Genomic DNA, 20,528 nt, shown 5'->3' with positions numbered 1-20,528 from the left:
CAAGCAGATTGAAAGCCAACTATTAGGTCTTTTCAACGTTCTAAACATGCTATAATATATTAAGCATCCTTGTTTCTAAACAGCTAATATTTGTAGATGTGGCACAACCTTAAAAATAAATAAATTGCCTCCTGATCATTGAATTCCGGTTTTCCATCAGGCCCCTCTGCGCCACGCCATGCCATCTGCCTTTACTAAGGTGACAGATCGGTCGGTGGTGCAGATCTCACTGATACCAGCGCCGTCCTGTAATTGGAGCCACCGATGTAACAAGTCCGTTCATGACATTTCTTCCCCCATCACCTGTGAGTGATATTATTGAGAAGTGGAAGGAACCGCAGCAACTCAGCCACAAAGTGGAGACCCCGTAACGTTACAGAGGGGTCACCGAGTGCTGAAGGGCAGAGGCCAGGAAAGTCACCAATGACCAAATACTGTGCCCCCACCAGGAGCTTGATGGCTGAACATCTGCATGCAGCCTTACATCACCAAGCACAATGCTGAGAGTCAGATGGAGTGGTGTAATAAGGCTGTCATGTTGAGTCTACTTATGTATTTTATCAGATAGCACAAATGCTCCATCCTTTTCCCAGGACTAGGAGCCATTTTTCATAACTTCTTATGGCTTCATATGTGGGTCCTTCCCTTTATCAGGCCCCTATTTAAATTATAGCCAGACACAGAGATAAGCGATAGTTGGATGATTTCATCAATATGGCCAACATTAACCTTTTGGATCATAGCGTCACACAAAAATAATTACTCCAACACATAATATGACAACAAATTGTGTTAAGTAAATCACGTAATGTGCAAGTATAAGAATAAAGACAAGTTTAAATAGTTCCATATTACAATTTTATTAGAGGATTTACAGACAACCTGATGATGACATTTATCAAGAAAACTGGAGCATGTCTGGATTCCAGCACACCCCAATAGAATGTAGTTAAAAAAACATATCCCACCAAAGTCCCAGGCCGTCGGAGATGGTCTGCATGGCTGCACATTCCTAACAAAGATGTCCTGAGCATTCATCAATCCACCCCAGTCCAGCATGCTTGAATATTGTGTGCACAGGACGATCGTTCTTCTGGTCCTTCAGTGGAATTTCAGTGATCCATTACCACTCATTTAATAAGTGTGTTCCTATTGGAAAGAAAAGGAGGAAAAACTAAAGACGACTCGCACCTTTTATTGCCCCTTAGATTAGCAATCATTAGCGGCAACAATGGACGGACACAATACAAGTTTCCATTTCACAACAGATTTAGGATACTTAATGGCGTTGCATATTGGAAGCTTAAAGGGGTCGTTGCATCTTCTCTCTTCACGAGCCCCAGCTTCATAGCAGAACTTGCAAGCTCTATAGCACTGAGTTTGCAAGTGTCTAGAAGACTGAAAGACTGCAGAATTGGCCAGTAAACTGGGCAACACGCTGTTTACAGAATTTAAAGTCCCTCCTGTTCTTTGCAACTATCCAGAGTATAGGTCATCACCAGGGCCGTATTTGCCACTAGCACTTGAGGGCACGTGCCTAGGGCGGGACGATGCGGGGTGGGCGGCACCTGAGCAAGTTTTTTTTCAGGTTTTTTTTTTATTATTATTAAAGTCCGGGGTCACCTCCCGACCGCCCGCCCGCCTGCCTCCTTGAAGACGTCATACTCACCCTACTCCAGCAATGTCTGGTCTCAGCGCTGGCAGCTCGTCCTGTGTGAGCGGTCACGTGGTACCGCTCATTAAGGTGATGAACATGGATGCATATTCATGACCTTGATGAGTGGTACCACGTGACCGCTCACGCAGGAAGAAGGTACTGCGCCGGGACAGAGACGGAGGAATGTTCGGCGTGGAGTGAGAAAGGTTGAATATGACAGCCAGGGAGGACGGGGGGGTTGGATGAAAGAGGATGGGGAGCAGAGCCATGCAAGATGGGAGCGGGGAGCCGAGCTATGCATACAGGATGGGAAGGGGGGAGATGAGCCATGAATACTACAAGATGGGAGGGGGGGGGGCGAGATGGGCCATGCATACAGGATGGGACGGGGGAGATGAGCCATGCATACAGGATGGGAGGGGGGGTAGATGAGCCATGCATACAGGATGGGAGGGGGGGGGGGTAGATGAGCCATGCATACAGGATGGGAGGGGGGGTTTGGGGGGAGATGAGCCATGCACACAGGAGGGGGGGGGGGGGGGGGAGATGAGCCATGCATACAGGATGGGAGGGGGGGTAGGTGAGCCATGCACACAGGATAGGAGGGGGGGTAGGTGACCCATGCACACAGGATAGGAGGGGGGGTGAGATAAGCCATGCACACAGGATGGGAGGGGGCATTATACAGTATGGAGCATCATGTGGGGTCATTATACAGTATTGAGCATCATGCGGGGTCATCATACAGTATGGAGCATCATGTGTGGCCATTATACAGTATTGAACATCATGTGTGGCCATTATACAGTATGTAGCATCATGTGTGGCTATTATACAGTATGGAGCATCATGTGTGGCCATTATACAGTATTGAACATCATGTGTGGCCATTATACAGTATAGAGCACTGTGTGGCCATTATACAGTATAGAGCACTGTGTGGCCATTATACAGTATAGAGCATCGTGTGTGGCCATTATACAGTATTGAGCATCATGTGTGGCCATTATACAGTATAGAGCACTGTGTGGCCATTATACAGTATGGAGCATCATGTGTGGCCATTATACAGTATGGAGCATCATGTGTGGCCATTATACAGTTTAGAGCACTGTGTGGCCATTATACAGTATAGAGCACTGTGTGGCCATTATACAGTATAGAGCACTGTGTGGCCATTATACAGTACTGAGCATCATGTGTGGCAATTATACAGTATTGAGCATCATGTGAGGCCATTATACAGTATTGAACATCATGTGTGGCCATTATACAGTATTGAACATCATGTGTGGCCATTATACTGTACGCAGCATCATGTGGGGCCATTATACAGTATGGAGCACTGTGTGGCCATTATATAGTATTGAGCATCATGTGGGGCCATTATACTGTACGCAGCATCATGTGGGGTCTTTATACAGTATAGAGCACTGTGTGGCCATATTTTTTTGTTTATAATTATTGTTTATGAAACAGTGTGATCAGCAGTGCTAAATGGGTGTGGTTGGGGAGTGGATATGAGTGTGACTAGTTGTGAAATGGGTGTGGTCAGAGGCATGGCCTAAAATTTGCCGCGCTGCAAACTTTCTCCCTCTTTCCCTTCTTCAAAAGTTGGGAGGTATGATACTGCATTTGCCAGATCGCGGCAAGTGCCGCAAATCCCATAAGGAATGAATGAGGCCGAACTCAGTGTTGCCGTAAGTGATGCGTTACACGGCAGATGCGGAAAAACTGCCGGATCTGCTGCAAAAGGCTACTTTCACATCAGCGATTTTTGACAAAGTCACTGCCGATAGTGTCATACTCACCACAGGGGGAGGCAGCACTAAAAGTGCCTAGGGCAGCAGAAACTCTACGGCCCTGGTCATCACCATCATATCGGTGCGAGTCCCCAGTGATCAGCTGTTATTACCTCTATTGGCACCTGGATGTAGTATAAAGTGGAGCACCACAGCTTCGCACACTGTTCAGTGCCCGCTGCAGATCAGCTCCTATTCTCCATCAATAGCAGCTGATCTGCAGGACCCAGCAGTGGCTATTGAGCAGTACTGTATATGGAGTTGTATTCCATACAAAGTTTACTTCCAATCACCAAAAGAGGTGGTAACTGCGGACCACCTATCTTTTTTTTTTTTTAAATCAGATATTTTTTATTAAAGTTTTCAGAACATAACAGAATTTTTTCCAAAATACCCCACAGTCTTTTCCCATTCTTAACAACTCCCCCCCCCCCCCCCCCAACCCTGGTCCAATGATAAAATATATCACAAGAAAAATACAGACATAGATAAGGCACATATCCCAAGGCACCAGTCATGGAGTACAACTAAATCACTTTCAGGGTGATATAAACATGGTATCACGAGAATAAACTTACAGACGGTAAGCCTGGAACATTCAACCATCCTGCCCAAATTTTCTCAAACACTGCCGGTCTACCCCGTTTAAGATAAATGGCCTTCTCTCTGCATAGTATGAGGTTTAGCTTATTTACATACTCCTTCCTCGTGGGAACTTTATCTGAGATCCAGTGATATGCTATTAATTTTCTAGCAGTAAAAAGCATTCTGGCAACAGCTATTTGTGAATGATCATCTCCTCCCGCCTCCTCAACATATCCAAGCACACAGACAATAGGATCTCTGGGAATATCCTGCTCTGTGGCCATATATATTAAGTTGAGAACCATAATCCAGAATATTTGTATACAGGGACACGTCCAGAACATATGTAGGATATCTGCATTATCGAGCGTACACTTGGGACATTTTGAATTTGGCCTTAGACCTAAATCAAACAGCCACTTAGGAGTCCTATAAACCCTATAAAGGATATATAGTTGAGACAGACGGTTAGGCTCACTGAGAGACAACTTAGGGATCATTTGCATTATTGACTCCCATTGATCTACCGAAATCCCCCCCACTTGATGTTCCCATTTCGCCAATGCAGTCATCGGGTGACCTAATAGCGCCCTCGAGAGGAGCTCCCCGTACACGAATGAAATTAGTCCCCTTGTAGATGCCTGTAAACCGAGCCTATTAATAACAGTATCATGATGTATAATAATAGGGTGTATATGAGTCTGCATTATATAAGCGTGTCTTACTTGTAAATACTGATAAAACATAGAATGCTGAAGTGAGAACTCCCTTCGTAAGTCCTCAAATGATTTAAAGACACCCCCATCTATCAGCTGTGAGAGCCACCAGATACCCACTCGTCGCCATTGCGCAAACCCCTTCAGTGTCCTCAATTGCGGCAGATATGGATTATCCCATATAGGGGTATACCTTGTGAACCCAGTAATTCCCCTTAAACTTTTAATTTTACCCCACACTTTGACCATAAGCATTACCGTCGGAAATTTAGACACCCACGGTTTAAATTTATTTGCCTCTAACTTAGACAATAGGGGACCCCGACCCCCGAGAAACTGAAGAATCCCTCGACCTCCCCCTATTTCCACAGATGTGTCCTCCACTCTACTTGCCAGATGTTGACACTGGGAAGATAAAAAATATAGCCAAGGGTTAGGCAATGCCAACCCTCCTTCCTCCTTACTCCTTTGTAAGTGCTCTAACTTAATTCTCGCACCCTTTTTCAACCATATAAGTTCCCTAAACAGTGCATTAATTTTAAAGAACCTATTTTGGGGAAGCCAAATTGGGGAGTTATGAAGAACATATAAAAGCTGAGGCATAATCACCATTTTCAACAGGTTCACTCTCCCAACTATTGACAAATGTAAGTTAGCCCAGGCCTTAATCTTCTGTTTAATCCTAGCCACAAGTGGGGAAAGATTTAAGTGTTCATAAGCTAATATGTTGTTTGATATATTAATACCCAGGTATTTAAAACATGACACTACTGGCACCTGTGGAGCTCTAACCACAGTTGGGTCTAATGGTAAAATAGCAGACTTTTCCCAATTTATGGCCAAACCCGATATAGCCCCAAACGCAGCAAAAAGTGACATTACGCCATTGAGCGATTCGTCAGAGTCAGCCAAAAACAGGAGAATGTCATCGGCGTAGAGAGCCACTTTCTCCTCTAATGTCCCGTATCTAAACCCTTCAATTTCTGGGCTAAGCCTTATCCTTGAAGCCAAAGGCTCCACCGCCAGGGCGAAAAGCAGCGGAGACAGAGGACAACCTTGCCTCGTACCCCTATACAGATTGAAGGACTCAGACAGCAGTCCATTTGCTCGTATTCTTGCTGACGGTTCTGAGTACAAAAGCTTAATCCAACCAATAAAGCCTGGACCAAAACCCATGCACTGAAGCGTAGCAAACAGGTATTTCCATTCCACGCTGTCAAACGCCTTAGCGGCATCAAGGGACAGAACTGCCCTCCTCCCCACATTGTCTGCCCCCACTTGCATATTGAGATATAGTCTTCTAACATTTAGGGCCGTTGACTTATGAGGCATGAATCCCGTCTGATCCGAGTGTATTAGAGATTCCACGACTTTTGAAAGACGAATGGCCAACACCTTTGCTAATAGCTTAATATCTACTGTCAGAAGGGAAATTGGTCTATACGAGGCCGGGAGGGTAGGATCCCTATCTTTTTTTGGTAAGACAGTAATAATAGCTTCCCGCATAGAAGGCGGAAGGACCCCAAGCCCGAGGCTATCATTAAGTGTAGTCAATAATATTGGGAGTAGAACCGACTTATATTTTTTATAGACCTCCACTGGTATGCCATCCACCCCCGGTGATTTGTTATTAGAAATAGTGTTCAGAGCCTCTTCAAGCTCATCTAAACCCAAAGGTTCATCTAACAAAGCTCTATCCGCATCAGAAAGTTGCGGGAGCCTGGCGGCTTCTAAAAAGTCCGCAAGCTCTTCCGTGGAAGCCCCAAAATGAGAGGAATACAAGTTAGTGTAAAAGGCCCTCAAAATCCTTAGAATTCCCGGTGAATCCGTAATAAATGTCCCATCCCCACCACTGAGCCCAGGTATGAACGAGGACCCTTTTTGTGCTGACGTTATAACCGAGAGTAGGTGCCCCACACTCTCTGCACTTTCAAAGAATTGGGTTGATTGGAACATACGTTTCTGCGCGGCCGCCTCTAGAGTCATTTTGGTCACTCGTGACTGAGCATCCCTAAGTCTCCTCTGTGTGTTAGGGGTGACCTGCATTGAGAAAGCCCCCTCTGCAGCCTCCAACTCCTGAAGTACAAGTTTAGATTTTTGTCTTGAACTAGACTTAATCTTTGAAATCTCGCGAATAAACATACCACGCAAGTATGCCTTCAGAGTCTCCCACACCACCAGACTAGAGGCTGAGTTCTCATTAAACTGAAGGAATTCCTGTAATTCCGAGGTGAACATATCTGTCTTATCCACTAGCTGCAACCAAAATGGATTTAAGCGCCACAAAGGCCTACCCCGTGACACCACGTCATCCCCCTTGATCACAATGGACAGGGGTGAATGGTCCGACACTGTCCTTGGCAAATATTCAACATTTTTAATTTTCCCCAGCATGAGACCATCCCCCAAGGCCAGATCGATACGAGATAGAGAAGTAAAAGTAGGAGAAAAACATGAATACTGATACACCTCGGGATTCCTGCATCTCCACAGATCAGTTAAAGCTAGTTCTCGCAGGAGCGCCCCAAATGGTGTGCAATTACCTTCCGGTTTTATAGGTGCGTGATTACCTCTATCCCAATGGGCATCTAAAATGTTATTGAAATCACCCACCACTAAATATGGGACCCCTGGAAAACCTCTCAAAATAGTAAGAATTTGATATATGATCTTACTACTATATGGCGGAGGAATATATAAAGATATGAGTGTCATTGTAACTGCAGACAAGGTACAACATAAAATAACAAACCGCCCCTCTTCGTCCACCACCACCTGATTACATGAAAACTGAGCACCCCGTCCAATTAGTATACTAACCCCTCTGGAATACTGGGAATAAGTGGAGTGATATCCCGCCAATATCCATCTCTTATCTAGAATATTGAGTGTCTCTCGGGTAAGATGCGTCTCCTGCAGACAGATTACCGTTGGCTTATGATCCGCAATAAAAGAAAAAATTGCCTGTCTTTTTACTGGGGATTTCATCCCTCTAACATTCCAACTAAGAATCCTAACTTCCCCCATAACTAGTAGTTTCAGTCATACAAAACAATATCCAGTTAATCTTAGCCAAACCTATTTTAACATATGTGCACATATCAAAGGACCTAACACCCCCCCCATTCCCTCCCACCCTCCTAACAACCCATCCCAACATAACTTTAAATTGTGTTGGATTCATCCCACTCTGGTATAGATAAAACCCCCAACACCAGGCGTTTCAGTTCCCATCTCGCCCCCCACATTTTACAGGATAACACCCCACAGCACAATGTGACCATCTGAGCACAGAGACAACTTAAAATGTCTAAAAGTTCACTTTTCCCCACTGCGGTCTTCCATCTCTCTTCTTAAATGTTGTTCATTCAGATCCAACCAATCAGCTGCCTCCATAGCGTCCAGAAAAAAATGAGATTTATTCCCAGCCTCGACCCGCAATTTAGCCGGGAACATCATTGAGTATTTCAGGCCAAGAGCCCTCAGCCGTTTTTTAATGTCAACAAATTTTGCTCTCATTTTCTGCACTGTCGGCGAAAAATCCGGATAAAATGAAACTCTAGAACCATCAATAGTTAGTTCAGGGTGATCTCTTGAAAACCGAAGAATGTTGTCTCTGTCTCTGTAGTGAAGTATTTTGGCCAAAATAGGTCTTGGTGGATGGCCGGGGGGAGGGGGACGGGTCGGAATTCTATGAGCGCGCTCCACCGCGTACAAGTGAGTCAGAGTGGCCGGTCCAACTTTCTCCTTTATCCAGGTCTCAATAAAAGTAGTAGGATTTTTGCCCTCGCATCGTTCTGGCACACCGACAATGCGAACATTATTGCGCCTGGACCTGTTCTCCAAATCATCCGTTTTGTTCCAAATCGCAGCAATATCTTTCGTGATCTCCTTATTGTGCTGCGCATACGCAGAAACTGTATTTTCAACCACACCAACTCTTTTTTCCAATTGCCCAGTTCTGTCCTTAACTGTGTGAAGATCATGTTTTACATTTTGCATTGATTCCTGTAAAAAGCCCAACTGAGTGAGCACATTAGTAATAGCTGATCCACACTGCATAACAGCCACCAGCACGTCCTTTATAGTGGGCTCAGCAGGAACCTGCAGCTTCAGCGCTGTGAGCTGCTTCTTATTTTGTTCCACCAGCTCTCCCCAGCTAGCCAGGGCCTCCTGGTTCCTCTGCCCTCCAGCACTTTCAGTCTCCTCCTCCCCCTCTTCACTCATCCCCCGCTCTGTACCTTCTCCTCCTGTGTCCGGATCTTTTCCAACTGCATGGGGAGATTCCTTCTCCAATTCCTCCACTCGGGCAAATCGCTGCAGACGAGCCGCTACTTCTCTGTTTCTGGCTGCACTATCAGTCTCTGCATCTGCCAGAGCATGTGCTGAAGCAGCAGCGCCATCTTGGGAACCAGAGGCCATCTCTCCTGTAATCCTCCTTTGACCTTTTTTCGGCATGTTGCACGCCTGGAATGCTCCCTCGATGGCCCGAGGACCTCCACCAGTCCCCAGGGCCTCTCCACAGATAATTACTGGCTGTGCTGTGGGGATTTAGCAGCAGTAATTCACTAGGTCATGCAGGAGCTCTGCAAGCACACGTCCTCCTCACATGCTGCTAGGCCACGCCCCCGCGGACCACCTATCTAATACTGAAGAACCATACTATGGATTGGTATAAATGTAGTGGTTAACCTCTAATGCATACATTATATAACAGTATGCAACTTCAGTCAAAATCTTTTCTGAAATATTGACAGGCAGCACGGTTTTAGGCTAGTTTCACATATGCGGTTGAATCAACAGCGTCTTGTCTGCAACCGCATGCAAAGACGCATGATAACGCAGCGTTTTTTATCCGCATCAGCTTACACAAGATGGAAAAAAAAGCTTGCGTTTGTATGCGTTTTTGCATGCGTTTGCGGTTTTTATGCGCATGCAATCGATAGGAAAAAGATTTTACAGGAGAATTTCCTTGACACAAGCCACGCCAAATAGGCGTGTCTCATGGGATTTCTTGTTTACTCAGAAAACACATGCGTACGCGAAGGCATGTACTTGCGTTCCTTTGCGTTCCCATAGACTGTAATGCGTTGTTTTGACACACTCCTTCCACAAGCGTCCGCATGCGTATGGGGTGGAAATTTGCCGCCTCAAAAACTGCAACATGGTGAGTTAGCCGCGCCCCGCCACACATCGCGAAATGACGCATGCGAACGCCGGCAAAGGGATGTACCTGTGTCTAAATTAGGATTTTTTTGGGGGGTGGGGGGTGGGGTGGGTTACTCACGCTGTCATACTCTTCCCGCTTCCACTGAGCACAATGTATGGCGTCTTCTGGGCTTTCTGCTTTTCCTGCAGAAGTGCTACTGTGCCAAGAGGAGTGTCGCTAGAACTCATTTTTTTTAAAAGCTGATAGACAAAAAAAAAGAAAAGGAATTTAACATTTTATATAACATACAAGCAGAAAATCAGAAACCATTTTTGAGACAGCATAGAAATAACCGAGTAGTGTAGTGATTGGCAGCAGCATTTCCTATCCTGACTATTAGGAATCTAACACCAGAGTAGCGCCATTGTCATAGCTAGCACAGGCTTAAGAAGGGCATTCAATGTATACGCACTTCCACAGGTGATCAGGGGGCTACAAGTCTACTAATACCTACGAAGACAGAATACCCTATTAATCTATGAAATCTTGATCTTCAAGTAGTTTAAAAGTGTAACTGGCCAGGCTGATGTATATGTGTGGTGTGGGGCAAAGTAGGGGATATATTTCCCCAGTAACTGGGGATCCAGAATGAGAGAGAAGAAAAACACAGAGAAACCCAAATCCCCAGAAAAAAATAAGGAAAATTAGGTCTGGTCATTAAAGTGTTAAGTCATACTTAACATCAGGTGGACACCCTGTATCAATACACTTTTCGGTCATTATAGGGGTCTTTTGGGGTGAAGACTGGATTGTATTTTGATCTCAGTGTCCGTGTACTCACCGCTTCCTCATCCAGTTTCTTCATGCGTTTTTCGGTCTTCATTTTACCCGAACCTTTACCATGGAACCGATGAGAAAGCTGTCTAAATGCCTGTGATGAGAGATGCCAAAATTAGATTACAGCCCTGCAAATCATCGAGAGACAACCGACAAAGACTGGGCAGGGCTTACCTCTTTTGGGCAAAGTTTCCTCCCAGTTTCATCCACGTATTCGATTTTGACATCAGGTTTATAGCCATCCTTTTCTTTAAAGTCCTGGGTGAACCCTCTGTACTCTTCTCGCCTGCTGTACTTGTCATCTATTGCCCTGTTTCATAGTAGCATAAAAAATAAAAATAAAACAAAACCTTTGAGTGGTCATAACATCAAAAAAAGTGGAAGAAAAACAAGAAGTATGCAGCATTAGGTTGATACAGAATTTACAATCACCTTCTGGCATTGTATTAAAACCCTTCCTTTGCAAATACCTTTTATTAATGATACTAGAACACTGTGGCCTGAGATTGGCTGCAGCGGTCACGTGATGCATGACTAAGAGGCACATCTGAGGACAAACCGCTCCAGTCATCTGACCGATGCAGCCAATCATAAGCCTCAGTGAACAGATGGCTGAAGAACAGGTCGCAATAGCTTCTGGACATCGGATCGTAATATTTTGGATCCATAAGGTGACAGCAAGAGAATATGATTGATTTTAAGGTTTTTAATCAATCCAGCCGGATGACCTCTAATTACTGTGTTAGTGTCAATAACAGTCACAAAGAAAAAAATAAAAATAAAATGATGAGAGGCCATGACATAGGTGATGCTTCAAGGATAAGGCATCATTACTTCCAGCATCTCCGTGCCAGAAAAAGTCTGTGTCGTGTGAAAAGTATTACTTACATTTTGTCCTCTATGCAGTAATTGGCTGTTGGAAGCACTTTATTGGGAGCTTTAACCCGTGCAATCTTTTGTACTGTTGTTTCCAGCAAGCCTATAAAATAAAGAAGTACTGATAACTTTTCAATCATAGCTTCTACTATTCTTAAAAATCAACAAATGACAAGTTACCACTATGGCAAGAGCTGGGAGATTTTCTAAACGTGTGTCTATTGTAAAGCATTGCCCGCCTCTCATTATCTTCCCATAGTAAGTGATACCTTTGTTCTGACAAAGATGTAACGCAGCAGCCAGGCCCCTGTTCACAATCGGCTCCTCATCCAAAATCGTGGTTGAAGACGCGGAATACTGATAAGACAGGAAGAAATCATTGGGTTATGCAATGAAAAAAAATATGCACACTTCACTTTAAAGAACTTTTCAAAACAGACAATTATAGTGAAAACAAAAAACTATGGAAATGTGACAACTGTAAAAGTTCCCTCACATCTTGTGGGTTTTTCTCCTCATCGAGGTTCACCATGCTCCAACCAATGTTTTCTTCGCCATCAGAGTCACCGTGTTCATTCTCAGACTCCTCTTTATCCTTCTCAAAATCCTAAGAAACATGACGGAAGAGTGAATTAGTCCCTGTTCACGGCTCATGTTTTGATGTTTTAGCCAGTAAAAGGTTACAACACGATGCTCCCGCCTTTGCCCACTGCCTAAATCTTAAGGGGCTGATATCACTGCTGCTTTCCTGCGAATGCACCAGGTCCTGTATGTCACTCGGCAGGGGTACACTATCCAAATGATGTTACCATACTATCTACAATATACAGAGGCCGAAATAAGTATTGAACACGTCACCATTTTCTCCACACAGGATGCGTCTTGAAGCTTCATCACCAACAAAGGCTTTTGTACGAAGTATTAATTTCATTTCGGTGAGTGTGTTCAATACTTTTTCCCTTGTGTCATTTCTTACTTAATTTTTGGACATCTATGGTTTGATTTCTTTGCCTGTGTGGATTGGATGGGTTGTTACTGACATCTGATTACGTTACAGGAAAACGCAGAAAATCGAGGTAGATATGGGTCTAGTGAAAGAACCGTGTCCACCTCCTACTGACACTAAGCTAAACTGAATATCCTAGTGCCGGTCGGCACACACACAGGGAGAAAACTTAAGTCTAAAAGAGGGAGCAGCGCGATGCCACCAGGGACCAACCTCTGATTAGTCATCCAAGTCGCTAAGACCCTAGGCAGCTTTTAAAAGTAAGTGTAAAAGTCTAAATAGCAAGGCCGGTGTTTAGTTCATGCTGCCTGTAGTTCGGGCTGCATGATTCTGCTGTCCTGCTACTTTTAACAGGTCTGCATTAAAACAGTTTCCCAACTGAATAGCTGATAACATGTTGATCGGCTACGAATGGGATCCAATCAATCCCGAGAATGGGGGGCTCTGAAGTGCCCCCCATTTTAACAATGCAATGGCCACATTTGCATAAATCCTAGGAAATCGGTCACATACCATTAAATCCTCTTGATCTTCCCTGTTCCCCGCTAAACCGTAGGTTGGGATCTCCCCAAGAGTTCTACAGAATTCGGAAGTTGCATTAAATACGATAGAGCCTTTCTTATCATCGTCTTCTTCATCATCTTGGCTTTTATGGTAGTTAAGCCTTTTCACCATTGCAGCAATCTTAAAGAGACAACAGAATCGGATCACAGTTTATTTGCATTTTACAACTGTAAAGTTTCCAGCCTATATAAAGTAGAAACCTTTATCAAGTATGATCTGTCTTTAATATAGCTCATTTATACGCAGAGCAATCTGCACTATCTGAATTAAAAGGATTATTCCCATCGTAGCACATTCTCAATTATCCACAAGTCATAAATTGCTTATCCCTGGGGTCTGGTTGCTGGACCCCCCACCGATCCAGAGAACAGGCTCTAATATGAAATAAAACGGGGACTGTACAGTGCTTGTTATCTCAGTCAGTCCCAGAGGCAACAATCATTTCAGAGCCTTAATCATGGAATATGTGGGGGTAGCAGCGGTCGGGCTTCCCCAGTGATTAAAGGGAACCTGTCACCCCCAAAATCGAAGGGGAGCTAAGCCCACCAGCATCAGGGGCTTATCTACAGCATTCTGTAATGCTGTAGATAAGCCCCTGATGTATCCTGAAAGATGAGAAAAAGAGGTTAGATTATACTCACCCAGGGGTGGTCCCGCTGCGGTCCGGTCCGATGGGCGTCGCGGTCCGGGGCCTCCCATCTTCTTACGATGACATCCTCTTCCTTCTTCAGGCTGCGGCTCCGGCTTACATTGCCTGCCCTGTTGAGGGCAGAGCAAAATACTGCAGTGCGCAGGCGCTGGGAAAGGTCAGAGAGGCCCGGCGCCTGCTTACTGCAGTACTTTGCTCTGCCCTCAATAGGGCAGACAGAGTACGGCTGTGCTGGAGCCGCAGCGTAAAGACCAGAAGAGGACGTCATCGTAAGAAGATGGGAGGCCCCGGACCGCGACATCCATCGGATCGGACCGCCCACCCAGGTGAGTATAATCTAACCTCTTTTTCTCATCTTTCAGGGTACATCGGGGGCTTATCTACAGTATTACAGAATGCTTTAGATAAGCCCCTGATGCCAGTGGGCTTAGCTCACCTTCGATTTTGGGGGTGACAGGTTCCCTTTAAAAGTCAATAGGTGACAAATTGCAAAAAGCAGAAATAACCTTTACAAGGGTGACTGTTAATAAAGGTTGATTCATTTTCCCCACCAAGAACAAGTGCCCCCTGTTCTCCAATGGTTCAGGAAGAGCTCTGTTTCCTCCCTGTAGTTAACCCCTTGATGAAATTAATGACATTCTTGAATTAATCTATTTGGCAGAAATGAAATATTCCAATTACCACTTGTTATATGTACTTATGTAGCTGAGTATGGATTCACACGTCCACACTTTTCGGTCTTTGTGCAGACCGTGGATCACCTGACCAGAAGGAAAAGCCTCATGTACGGAAGACTGTTAGTTTAGGTGCGGAGACTCGTGGTCTGCCTCCAACGAGGCACTAAGTAAAACTGAATAGCTGGGTGTCGGGAGGCCAGCTGTAACCTGTTGGAATGGGGCTGACTTTTTCTTAAGATGTAATCTTAGTGTCAGTCTCCAGGTGGCAACATATTAGGTTTCCTGTGTCCCCCAGTGAAGTGTCCAAGAAATAAAATCTTTTACTTGTTATATCAAATATCTCAGCCTCATTCAGTAATTCTGGCAGCCAGGGTGGCCTTAGGCTGGTTTCACACTTGCGTTGGGCAGAGCTGCGGAGGGCTGCGTAGTTCCTCCATAAAGCCCCACCCACTGCCGAACCATCTTTAACATTCGGTACGCAGACCATGCGAAAGTATGCGGATGCCTCCGCATGCGTCGTTTTGACGCTGCGCCGATCGCAACAAAATGCAACATGTTGTGTTTGACGCAGCATCAAAACGACGCATGCGGAGGCATCCGCATACATTCGCATGGCCTGCGTACCCAATGTTAAAGATAGATACGCAGAATGCATGCCAACATAGGCAGAGCTGAATGGAAGAGGTGCGGCAGTGGATGGGGCTTAACGGAGGAACTACGCAGCCCTCCGCAGCTCAGCCCAATGCAAGCGTGAAACCAGCCTTATTCTTTTCTACACACTCACCTTTTCACTACTGTCCTTCTGCTGCTGAATTTGTTTCAGTCGTCTGCTTTTTTCAAGCTGTTTGTGTAACTCTGTTTCCAAATCATCTTCTTCCACAACACCCGGAGAGCCGGGATCCTCTGATGTAAAAGAAGCAATGAAAAAGCAGAGAAGTGAATAAGGAAATTAATAGTATGCTATATAAAAGAGATAAACTGAGTAGAACACAAACATGGAGGAGGAAACCGTTAAATAATTCTTTTATTTGTGCACATAGGATATAATAATGTTCCTGACTGAGCAAATCTCTCAATCTATGTTTTCTATATAACAGTAAAGAAAGAGGGATTTTTGGTACTCACTGTAAAATCTCTTTCTTCTTTCTTAGAGCCATTGGGGGGACACAGGAAACCATGTCTTTTTCTCTTCTATCCATCTTGGCTTTTTTCCATTCAGGTCTCGACTCTGGGCTTTCTCGAGAGCGCAAAGATTTGACCCTTGAGAGTACTGAGAGAAAGCCTGGAGTCGAGACCCAACTGGAGAAAAGCCAAGATGCGTGGAAGAGAAAAGACATGGTTACCTGTGTCCCCCCCCAATGAAGCGATAAAGAAACACAAGAAAGCTTAAAGTGATGAGAAGATGAAATCAATACATATCATATTAAGCGGCTTTCTAACCTTCGTCACTCATGTCCATACTCTCCACACGCACATCATCGGACTGAGGCATGGCGGCTTTTAACTCCAAGTCCTGCTCTTCATCTTCTAAATCAACGTGTTTTCGGCCCCGTCCACGAGTCCTAAAAACGAAAAAATATTAGACTTGAATAGTTTTACTGTTGATAAATCAAAATTTCCTAACTAATGAGAAATGGTGGACACATCAGGGTGCGGAATAAGGATTTTACTTCCCCATACAAAATGGGAAATAAAAAATGATCATGTTAATACTTTTGCACTATAGATTCAGTGTTTCCTATCCAATGTGTGTGCTCGAGTATAAGGAGTAACAGATGGACTACTTACCTCGAACCAAAGTCACTTTTGCGGGTATCAGGTTTCATTAGTAATAAGTTATCTGTCAGGGCAGATTTCGCTTTCTTCCGGATCTTTTTCACACGTATCTTTGTTTTTTTAAAGGACACCTTTCATTGACAAGAAACAAATCAGAGACGAAAAAGATTCAAGGCACGAACCAATATTTTCCAAACTCGTGTCAGAGTGGCCTAACCACTCAAATCAAAGCAAAACTTAAACCATTATACGGAAACCCCAATCTGCGCCCAGTTCACGGTCTTAATTACCATTTCCTCTGATGTATAGTACTCAGATGCAAGCTTCAGGGCAGGAATGTCTAGAGATTGGGCCTGGTTGTGCAGGGATTGACGGATATTCTGCAGTTCTTTCTCCCAGGATCCATCGGCTGTGCCCCCACTTTCCAAGCGAAACGATTTCTTCTTTTCCCCTTCTATCTCCTCATCATACTTAGAAAGTACAGACTTGTGTCGGAACTAAATGAAAGAAAGTTAAATATATTCCTTCAGCAGTTAGCTAGTTGTATTCCTGAGGGGCTTAAAGGGGTTATCGCACTAAAGACATTGCTGTATATCATTAGTGTGGGCTATGAATCTCCAATCGGTGGGACTTCAGCCACTTAGATGTCAAGGGGAAAGCAGGTCTGGCGCAAAGGTTGTGTCAAACAGGCAGCATCACTTATGATCATAGATCAAATATTCTTTATCCATTGTCACTGTCCGGCATAGAAGAAAAACAAGCCCAATAACCACTAGTATATAAGTTCAGCTGCTCCACGCTCTGGTGAATCCCCCACTCCTCCGGGGCAGTTCTCTCACGATAGCTCCATATATTTCTCTGCAGTTGTCACGCTTGCGTTCGGAGACACGCCGGCCAGTCCGATCTATACAGCTGTCTGACTGCGCCCTTTTATCAGTTTTGGGAACCCCCCCACTTACAATTAATAGTTTGTAACAGGACATAAAATGAGCTTAAAAAAGAAAGCAATAAAATAAGAAAGGTTTACACAAACTCACCACAACCATGTCATCGACAGACTCCTCTTCCTCGTAAGGTTTGTAATCAGGCCTTTTTTTCTTAAGCTCCACGTTTTTGTCTGCTTTTTCTTTGTCTATCATATTTACATTTACTAAGACATCTGAATCATCTTCATCAAGAACGCCTGTGTTACAAGAGGGAAAAAAATAAAAAATAAAATACAAAGCACAGACCTGAATAACTTTTCACATTACTTGACCGCTGTTCTAGCTACCTTTGTCTTTGAGAGTCAGTATTACAGTCTGTCCTTCTGTAAAAGCTTCCAGGTTGTGCTCAACCGTCAGCCCTTGTAAATCCTGAGAGGAGTAATCCTAGAAAGCCGAAACATCAAGAGATCATCTATTACATCCATGGAATCTGGGTAAAGATCGTTGCGTTATTCATCAGACAGCACAACTAACCTTCTTGTGACCAAATTCCTCCTCTACAAGATTGGACACCCCAAATTCTTCATCCATTTCTGCCAATAGTTTTGCCTGTTATTAAAAAAAAACAAAACACGACATTAATTGTCAACCAAAACAATAATAGCATGAAATGAGGATTACTACTGATATTGATGGCATGTGTCAGATGTCTGGCTGTTACTCCCATGCACTTCAATGGAGACAGAAATCTGTGATGGGACTAACGCTCCACTTTGCCTCCTGCTTTATGTCATCACCACCATTTCCTTTGGATTGCAGACATGAGATAAGTATTGCCCGACATAAAATACTGAAGGTTTCTAGTATGCAGGGGTAACCCATTTTTCTTCCCCGAGATCCACACTGTGTGAGAATGACTTCTGGGTACTCCTTAGCATCTTTAACCTATCGTTATATTAATATATATATTTTTTATTTAATATGTAGTCACTGCCCAAACTAAGCAGATCAGTGGTCTATTACTCAAAAGAAGACCTCTGTAAAGTGAAGTTCAGGGGGCAGAAGTGCAGAGTTCCTGAATGAAAGTGATGAGTGATGTACGGGGATCAGCAGAAAATCTGTGAGTCCGTACTCCACTCTATGTACAGGCTGCACAAGCTCAGAGGGGTCCCAGAACGCAGACCCCACAATCTGCTGCACACGATAGGATGGGACTACATGTTACATAAAATATAAAACGATGGGTACCCTTTAAAGTGGCAATACTCACCCGCTTTTCAGCTTTATCTTTCTCGGCTTGAAGCTTCCGACTCCGTTCAATCCAAGCAGCTGTGTCATCTAACCATAACTCATCCTCCCCCAGTGATTTTATCTTTCTGCCAGTGGAAAGAAAAAGAGGAGAAAAAAAAAAAAAGAAGCAGAAATGAATGAGGAAAGCGTTTAAACGATTCTAAAACTTAAAGAACTTTGTAAAGCCTGGGTGCACACGATCTGGAACTAGAAGTGATTGAACCTAGCGTATGTTGTCTGAACCATCCAGATTGTCTGCATCCAATACATTCTAGTGGTAAAATTTCTCTTGTGGAGATGCTAGAAATGACATGATGCAGCCTGGAAAGACGCGCCGCATGTCTGTCTCCACAGGTGAGCCGAAGGCGTCGGTGCACGCATAGTGGGCAAGGGAATTCTTGAAATCTGGACGCTGCGGGTTGGACGATGCACAAGTACACAGCGTCACACCCGCAACAATTACTAATCGTGTGCACATACCCTTAGACAAGAGTTTTTTGTATTCTTCATCGTCGATGTCTCTGACAGATCAGCAATTATTTTTGAAAGTTTGCAGAGCTGGAAAACACGGAATGTAAACTCACACTGCGAGTGGTCCAGAGAGAGAATAGGAGACCGGAAAAGATGAAATGTGGTTTTAATTGTCAACGCGTTTCAAAGTAAATATAGTTCTTCATCAGGACAAACCACAATGATGTGTTTTGTTCTGATGAAGAAGTAGATTTAATTTGAAACACACTGACAAATAAAACCGCATTTCATCTATTCTGGTCTATTGTGTCCACTGCATTCCATCTCCACAAACTTTCTTTGCATGGTGGATCTTAAGCAGCCAACTTTTAAGCTGTCACAACCTCCTAAGAGGAGTATAATTTGATTTTTATCTCCATTTTTTTTTACTCATTCAATTTTTACTGAAAGCAGATATAAAGAGTGCAGAATCTCACCGTCTAGCTCCGATTTCTTACCCTAGTTTCTGGTTTAGCATTCTCTTCTCTTTAGCTGCTGCAAGTTTTTCCCTGAGCTCCTGCTGTTGCCTTAGAATTAGTGGGTTAATGACAGCGGCAGCGACTGGGTCTTCTTTAGTGCCACTTTCTGCAAAACAAAAAAACAGGGTTGCATAGGGTGACGGTAAGCTGGGTTCATACCAAACATGCTATACAAAAAAGTGTAACCGAGAAATAATGTATGTACCAGTTTTCACTGTATTCATCTCCAGAGGTTTTAATCCAAGTTTAGCGCGAAGTTTACTAAAATATAAAGACAAAAAAAAAATTAGTAGCTTTCACTGCGTCATGAGAATGATTTTCTGCAGCAGTAAACATTTTAAAAAATAAATTCTCAAAAAAAAAAAACCAAACTTCATTTTTTTTTTTTAATCATGATTTTTTTCTTTTTGCTTTACTTAGGTTCACCAATGCTGTATAATTTTTTTTTTTTTTTTTTTTTATTGTTTTTGTCCGTTTTTACTTTCTTGAAACACAGACGTAATTGTAAATCCGCTTAGGTGCTGTGGTATGTACTGACAGCGGCATCTGAAAGGTTAAGACTCATAACCTCCCTTAACCTATTTTTCATGAAAGGAGGCGTTACCGGTGTGGGACATGTAATGACTGACAGTCTGCTTTCCTGATCTACAGTTGTGTGGAAAAGTTTTTGCCCCTTTCCTGAGTTCCTATTATTCTGCATGTTTGTCACACTGTTTTCACACTGTCAAATGTTTCAAATCACCAAACAAATTTAAATATTAGACAAAGATAACACATGTAAACACAAAATGCAGTTTTTAAATGAAAGTCTTTACTATTAAAGTAAAAAGAAATCTAAACCTATAAGTCCCTGTGTGAAAGAGTGATTGCCCCCACTCCTTAAAACATAAATTAACTGTGGTTTATCACATTTTTTGTTGAGTTCAAATTCCCTAGTCACACCCAGGCCTGATTACTGCCACACCTGTTCTCAATCAAGAAATCACTTAAATAGGACCTGCCTGACAAGTGAAGTAGATCAAAATATCC

The 20,528-nt window shown here is 43.7% G+C and overlaps 1 protein-coding gene across 2 annotated transcripts in view; it reads right to left on the bottom strand.

The window, feature by feature from the left end:
* Window positions 1-841: 841 nt before the first annotated feature.
* SART1 (spliceosome associated factor 1, recruiter of U4/U6.U5 tri-snRNP) overlaps window positions 842-20,528 on the bottom strand; it is a 36,207-nt gene continuing 16,520 nt past the window's right edge. For both annotated transcript variants that reach the window (XM_077287493.1, XM_077287492.1), the window contains exons 4-21: window positions 19,705-19,760; window positions 19,479-19,605; window positions 18,491-18,596; window positions 17,755-17,829; window positions 17,568-17,664; window positions 17,332-17,477; window positions 16,585-16,791; window positions 16,307-16,425; window positions 15,959-16,080; window positions 15,303-15,421; window positions 13,142-13,312; window positions 12,119-12,229; window positions 11,892-11,979; window positions 11,635-11,725; window positions 10,921-11,056; window positions 10,751-10,840; window positions 10,048-10,169; window positions 842-1,149 (exon numbers count right to left, since the gene is read on the bottom strand). In XM_077287493.1, the coding sequence (XP_077143608.1) occupies window positions 1,131-1,149; window positions 10,048-10,169; window positions 10,751-10,840; window positions 10,921-11,056; window positions 11,635-11,725; window positions 11,892-11,979; window positions 12,119-12,229; window positions 13,142-13,312; window positions 15,303-15,421; window positions 15,959-16,080; window positions 16,307-16,425; window positions 16,585-16,791; window positions 17,332-17,477; window positions 17,568-17,664; window positions 17,755-17,829; window positions 18,491-18,596; window positions 19,479-19,605; window positions 19,705-19,760 (2,002 nt within the window). In that variant the 3' untranslated portion in view covers window positions 842-1,130. The remainder of the gene's footprint in view (window positions 1,150-10,047; window positions 10,170-10,750; window positions 10,841-10,920; window positions 11,057-11,634; window positions 11,726-11,891; window positions 11,980-12,118; window positions 12,230-13,141; window positions 13,313-15,302; window positions 15,422-15,958; window positions 16,081-16,306; window positions 16,426-16,584; window positions 16,792-17,331; window positions 17,478-17,567; window positions 17,665-17,754; window positions 17,830-18,490; window positions 18,597-19,478; window positions 19,606-19,704; window positions 19,761-20,528) is intronic.

The sequence above is a fragment of the Ranitomeya variabilis genome, chromosome 2 (assembly GCF_051348905.1).
Source record: "Ranitomeya variabilis isolate aRanVar5 chromosome 2, aRanVar5.hap1, whole genome shotgun sequence".
Classification (NCBI taxonomy): domain Eukaryota; kingdom Metazoa; phylum Chordata; class Amphibia; order Anura; family Dendrobatidae; genus Ranitomeya; species Ranitomeya variabilis.
The sequence above is the reverse complement of the archived record's forward strand: the minus strand, read 5'-3'. Positions and strand labels throughout refer to the sequence as shown.